The 6,565-nt window shown below is 43.1% G+C and overlaps 2 protein-coding genes across 2 annotated transcripts; both read right to left on the reverse strand.

The window, feature by feature from the left end:
- Nucleotides 1–1,942: 1,942 nt before the first annotated feature.
- On the reverse strand, nucleotides 1,943–2,803 carry DEU56DRAFT_754121 (uncharacterized protein; the record flags this gene model as incomplete). The annotated part of the gene is made up of 7 exons (XM_041349771.1): nucleotides 1,943–1,991; nucleotides 2,044–2,159; nucleotides 2,227–2,306; nucleotides 2,354–2,411; nucleotides 2,472–2,630; nucleotides 2,679–2,730; nucleotides 2,784–2,803. 7 exons carry the CDS (start codon nucleotides 2,801–2,803, stop codon nucleotides 1,943–1,945), a joined length of 534 nt encoding a protein of 177 aa, XP_041211084.1.
- Nucleotides 2,804–3,945: 1,142 nt separating this feature from the next.
- DEU56DRAFT_754122 (uncharacterized protein) lies at nucleotides 3,946–4,568 on the reverse strand (the record flags this gene model as incomplete). Its single annotated transcript, XM_041349772.1, has 4 exons — nucleotides 3,946–4,078; nucleotides 4,184–4,256; nucleotides 4,281–4,312; nucleotides 4,345–4,568. 4 exons carry the CDS (start codon nucleotides 4,566–4,568, stop codon nucleotides 3,946–3,948), a joined length of 462 nt encoding a protein of 153 aa, XP_041211085.1.
- Nucleotides 4,569–6,565: the final 1,997 nt, after the last annotated feature.

Below are 6,565 nucleotides of genomic sequence, written 5' to 3' on the forward strand. Positions count from 1 at the left end.
CAATGGTCTTTCTTATGACGACACAACTAGTACTGCTTCTCATCATCCTCCCATACAGCCAGATTTCTGCATCTACTTTTTCATCTGCAAGAAATGCTGCTCAGCTCATCAAGACCCTTGGAGATCTTAGAAATATAATTCAGACACAATGAAGTGAGCATCACTGATGACCCTACCACCTTTTATAATCTGAATTTAAGCAGCAATCTTCCCACCCCCTCCATGTAATATAAGTATTTCTATATTCAGTGAAAAGGACTTATGTAACCTCTGTGAGTGTTTTAATGATGGGGTCATACTACCCATGGATTGATTATAAATGGACCACGGGCCTGACAACCAATTGCACAAGCTGTTAGAGAGACAGAAATGCAACTTACGGGATGTTCTAGTTGCTTATGATAATAATGACTTGTGACAAATTGGGTGCATTGAATCTGACGAGTCACAAGTGACAAGATTGTGGCCTGGATATTCCCTTTACCCTGTGCTTAGTATAAGGTATCATTTACAAATACTGACTCAACATGTCTGTGATGAAGAATGGATAGTCTTGTCAGCACTGAGGATTTTTTCTGTGGACAAGGCTCAACTTTTTGTGGTGTGCATTGACTCTAATTCTCAAGAGACTCCTATAGGGCAAGTGGTTTTGAAATTTCCCTTAGCATATGGTTGAGATAAAGGAGTAAGTGAAGTTGTTGTATGTAATAGTTATGCAGACATCGTGGCACAGATACCTACAGTACCAACTCACCTGTGATTCAGACATATATGTTATCTCCTTGCCAGTGCATCCTTAGCCATCTGTAACCTTCATGGAGTGAAACCTCTAGATGTTGTCTAATGAAGTCATTTACCTAGTATTACACTTTGTTGGTGATCCAATTGGACGGTGACAGGACCATGACATGTGTAGCGGTTCTCAAAGATGTTGGGCTGAACATATTATCTGCATCCCCAGGCTGTAAGTGACTCGGTGGATGTGCAAGCGCACCCAACCAATTGAGACTGTCATGACAGTGACAAGTGACATCCCCAACCAAGGACTTCAGCATTAGCAATGACTTTGATGATGGTGGTTGAGGAAGAGGAGCAAGATATTACATGATGTTAGACAATGCTTATTTGTAGGGATGCGCATTGCGTGTGCCATAACCCATGCAAACAATGTGTCATGGGAATTTATCATATAATATTGACTACCGTACTGCAGGTGTCATCAGGAAGCAAGACATTGAGATAGGGCAGGTCTGCATTGATGAGGTATCCTCTCAACTGATGTCCTAGTGGTATAATGGTGATATTCCTTCTCAATGTGATACCTGGTTCTTTCAATTAGATTTAATAACAACAGGTCAGCAAGTGCGCAATGTACCATGAAAAATTAGGACACAATAAAGCATTATGCATTCATTACATGAAAATTACTGCACATAAACTGATCTACTCTAAAAGTACAATACAGGAGTCCATCTCACTATTGCATACAGAGTGTCCGACTGGTGCCTATACACCACTGTTATTGCCCTGCTGCATATTGCCGATTCCAAAATGAGGTGCGGGGCTGAAGAAATCATTATGTTGAGACACCTGTGGCACTGCATAGTTTGTTCCTGATGTTCATCAGTGATATATGGGGCTGGTATGTGTCTCCCACTGGTTGTTGATAATGGTGTCCATTAACATGGTCCTTATCATGATATTGACATGCGTTACTGAAGACCAACATGCATCACTGTGAAAGCCTTTGAACAAATAAAACAGAACACAGAAGTGACACCACTGACATTGTGCTAAAGAGCACGTGCAATATCTAATGCATACGAATACATACAGTATGAATAAGGGTGCACGAGCAGTGTCAGTGTGGGGCCAAGTAGAAGTCCCAAAGTGAAGAGACCATTTTCAATAAAACAATTCAACACAAGAATGATTAAATTGTCTATGGTGGAACCACCACTGAGAAGATGAGAACAAAGTCGAATATGTTCCTGTCACAGCATCCAATCTGCACCTGGGTAATACAAATATTGAATTACTTACAAGTCTTTCATCATTTTCAGCAGTATGACACTGTTTGTGATGTAACCAGTGGGACCACAGGTGCATAGAACCAATCCACGAATGAAGGACGCAGAAGGGATTGCTGATATAATTCCCTAGCAGCTTTGTAAATTTGATGTTACATATTAGACACTTGATTCATTGTGAAAGGATTGGACTCACCTCCCATAGTGTGACGGACACCATATTGTTGACACCGCCCGATGTGACCAGGTTCACGGTTTCCATGTCAGCATGAGTGTCTACTAGGACCAACAAATTGTAATGGTAATTCATTTCGGCCACCCACTGAAAGTCTGGGGCGACCGCATGTGGGCAATTGTTATTGGACTAGGTTGTACGGGAAACTGTACAGAGAGCTTCACAAAATCAGTTGTTGATGATTCAGTTTCATTGGAAGATGATACCTTGTGCGGTTCTAAGCGAAATTGCTGCTCCAGGATCGCAGTTATTGAGTCAGCAACAAATGTCCAACCACAACTATGCCAGGTGAGGAAGATGCCCAGTAACGCCTGAGAGCTTTGTTTCAAAAATTTAGATCTGATTGCATAACCCTGAACCGTATACTACAACAAATATCAGGATAAGAAAATGTGGTTGATATCTGTACTCACAGGAATATCACAGTGTGGTTTCTTCAATATCAGGATGGACATATGAATGTGTCTTTCGTGACAAGTGGACATCCAGTTATAGGATTTCATGTGGCATCCACGCACCCTTGCTCGTCATTGGCCATTGCAACACAGATCGTGATGCGATACGGGACTCCAAGCCCTATGCATGTCCAGATGTGTAATCCAACATCCGTGCAATAAATACATAGCTATGCAGAGCCTCAGTGATGTATCTAGATTCAGATGCAACATTCTCACTGGAAGATCATTAGTGCATACAAGCACAGGACGCTGTGGACAATGACCATAAAACTCGCTGCTGTGATCAATGAAGGGTTATTGTGCATTATCCTTGAGGAGGGAGATCTTATTGTAAGAATTTTGATGCATCTGGTTCGTCTCTCAGGGCCAATGATAAGAAACTCCTCCAATGAGCCCAGCTTTATGGAAATGGGCAGGCAATCATAGACAAAACATTGATCTGGTTGATCAAGCACTATCGAGTCCTTTGTGGAATTCCATGGGATGAGGACTTCAATGGCAAACTAATGTCGCAGAGCCTGAATCAGGCCTCCCTCCAAGACCATGATGATTACTTAGAGGCACTGGGTCTCAAACGATTCTACGTCACATTAACTAATTTGGATGACAGTCCTTCACACCTCATGCACCTTTTCTGCACCATGGGTAATGCTGCACTGACAATGAATCTATTATCCAACAGTAGCTCCTCCTCCATTGATTACATGGAGCCAATGCCTGTGCTTTTGTTGAGGAGTGTGAAAAATCACCGCATGGTGGCTCCGATCGTTGAAGAAGATACAATGGTGCTCAATGGCTTTGTAGCTATGTGCATGGATGGTTCAGAGCTAGCTTCTGACTCCATGGCTGTTGACCATGACATGACTCACACCGAGAAGGCAGATCTGGACAGCTTGTCAAGAAGCGCAACAATGGAAGACCGAAAGGTGAGGGAAAATGTAAGCGAGCAGAATCACTTGCATTGTCCCCCTCCAAATCCCCAAAGGTACTATTTCTCTCCATGACCGAATATTTCCACTCATAATTCCTCAGGTGGAAGGTGGAAGGGGAGACAGTAAACAGTCTAAACCGTTAGCACATTGGTGATCAATTGCCCTGTCTAGCACTCCTGTACTGCTGGCCGCTGTGCATGTAACCAGCCCATATGTCAATGACGCTGGTCGCTGACCCACCTGACATACCACCTCCTCCTTGAAGTTCAGATAGTTGACAAGTTTTACCATCACATTTTTGGACGAAAGAAAACCCAGAGCTTTCCACCTGACTCAATGTGAATGTATGTCGCCACACTGTTGGCGTCATCTTGTAAATGGGGCACTGCTGCATTGTCTGGCTCCAGCAAAACCACCAGATTTCTGTCTGGTACAAATGTCATAATTAGAGCAAAATTAAATGTAGGAAAAACTCATCACAAAGGCTCTGGAAGACCTGCATGCACATATGGGATGTCCAGAACACACTGGATTGTCATCGGGTCTTTCATGCCAGCGACCGCATCTGATATTGTCCCTTTCTGGTGAGGATGGGTGGCATCTGCAACACAAGTTTGAGACTTACCATGAATAGACACAGGCATATAAGGACTTAGTCTGAATTTACGGTCCAGCCATTCTGTTGTTACATTGGTTGGAGAATTTGTGGTGTGCCCCGGAAGAATACAGGTTTGTTGAGACGCAGGGCATCTTCAATCCTGTCGTTGGCAACACCTCCTTGAGTTCCATGGATCTGGCGCTGGACATACTTGGATGACGGCTTGGACTCAGGGAAAGATGCAAAGAATCTAACTATTTCAGCCTCCACAGACTCGCAAATGTTGACTCTGTTCTTCATGATCTTAGGAAGCATGGTCGTCCTTCCATCCTTCCATCATACTGTAGACGACCGAGGGGGGACCCAAGAATTCCCATGGACAGGTCTTTCGGATTTCAGGAATCCTCTGATCAATACCCCACAGATCATATGTTTAGGGCTAATGTGTGGCAATCACATTGCAACAGAAGTACATAACCCTTCTCCTGCCTGTTCCAATTGTCTCACGTGTTATCCATCATCCGCAATTTAATGGCATCCACAAGTCAATAGCATCCGGATGTGGATGGTGGGAATGAAGGGGTACCTCATGTGTAAGTTATATGATTATTCACCTCTACAGTATGTTTTTCTATCCTTTTCATAGTCTCTATATGTACATATTCATTACCTATATTTCCCTGACCATTCACTCACTTTCCTGACCTCCCTAGGACTTGTCTAGGTTGAGTTATCCCTTACCTTTGTGTTATGGCTTGTCTGTTTACATTTGTTTACCATACATCGCCCATATTCCAGAGTCCAGTGCTCCCTGCCTCTTTGGCAACTCACTCTGGACTCTAGGTACTGTATACCTTTACTCTACACTTCAATACATTGGCAACTTACTTACTCTGGACTTTAGTCCTGATCATCTTTGGTCCCTCAGGAGCCTCTAGAAGCTGCCCATTCAGTTCCCATTGCAACATTTTTACAGCTCACAATCATATCACAAGTCGTGCAACACACTCGCAAATTACGCTCAGGATCCCTTTTTGCCCATCTTCTGTTTAAACCACCTGCCACCTTTCGTCCAATGACTCGGATGTCTTCATTCGTTGTGAACTGGGCAATACCCTCGCCGCTTTAGCATTACAAAGCGAGGTCGTTGATTCACCACATCCTCGAAAGGCTAACACTCAGCGCCACACTTCTATCTGTGATGACGACAAAGAGCTTGCAGCACCACTGCCAAAGCCAACCCATCCCTGACTGGATGGGCAACAGCAGCACCTCTACGCAGATTCTTCCCCCTCATTAAGCCTTAACAGGTGTTCTTTCACAATCGCTGCCCCCATTCTATGGAGGGAATTATGATCTGCAGCCCCCCTCCTCCATGTACTCACCAACCAAGCAGTTGAAAAGCGATTTCAACACAGGAAAGGGTACATGTACATGTTTACATCACCTTCAGAGATTCGTCTGCATTCAGTACGTTTTTCCAATATTGCTCTGTTGGCTATGTGCATTCCCCACAAAGATATTGGTGTGGGGAAGGGATTTGCAAGGACACGCTTGGAAGTCAATTTCAGCTTAGGTGCATACAGTATAGGACCGGCATTTGAGCCAGCACCATCATTTGAGCCAAACAGCTACCACACACTTAACATTTGTTTATCAACCCATCGAATAGTGCAGATTTATCTGAAATACATGAATCTTGTATACTGTCAAGTAGAAATGAATAAAAAAAATGTATGCATGCTACAGGTCAGAAACATGCCCTCTCTCAGCACCAATCAATGCAGCGAGAAGGAATTGTTCAACTATCAATGTCAGAAATCCTGCCAAATGAAAGATTGATATCTACAGTACAGTTTCGGTACAATAAAATATGTTCAACACACAACAATGTGCTGCCACTGGGATTCCGGACGAGGGTCTCAAAATCTATTATCAAAGTGTTTATCTGCAGGACAAGATAGTGAAACTAACCAAATTTGGACTTGCATTCCGGACTCAACAAACTGAGGATCGTTTACGGTGATAATCACTTAGTACTCTCACACTCTATAAATCCATATTAGGGCTGGCTCAATTGGTGAAAAAAATAGATATCAAGACATTCTACTGATCCACACATTGTGCACGCATCACTCATTCGATTGCTCTGTAGTGTTGTATTAGCATGGTCATCATATATCTAAACATGACTGCCAAATCAAAATTTTCATTTTTGTATGAGTGTTCACTTGAGATGGTCAACAAAATTCACTAGCTCAAATGCCGGTCCTATACTGTATGTGTTGGCGACCTGTTCTTTCCTCTTTTGT

This window comes from Suillus clintonianus (genome assembly GCF_016758775.1).
Source record: "Suillus clintonianus strain FC179 chromosome Unknown DEU56scaffold_18, whole genome shotgun sequence".
In the NCBI taxonomy this organism is placed as follows: domain Eukaryota; kingdom Fungi; phylum Basidiomycota; class Agaricomycetes; order Boletales; family Suillaceae; genus Suillus; species Suillus clintonianus.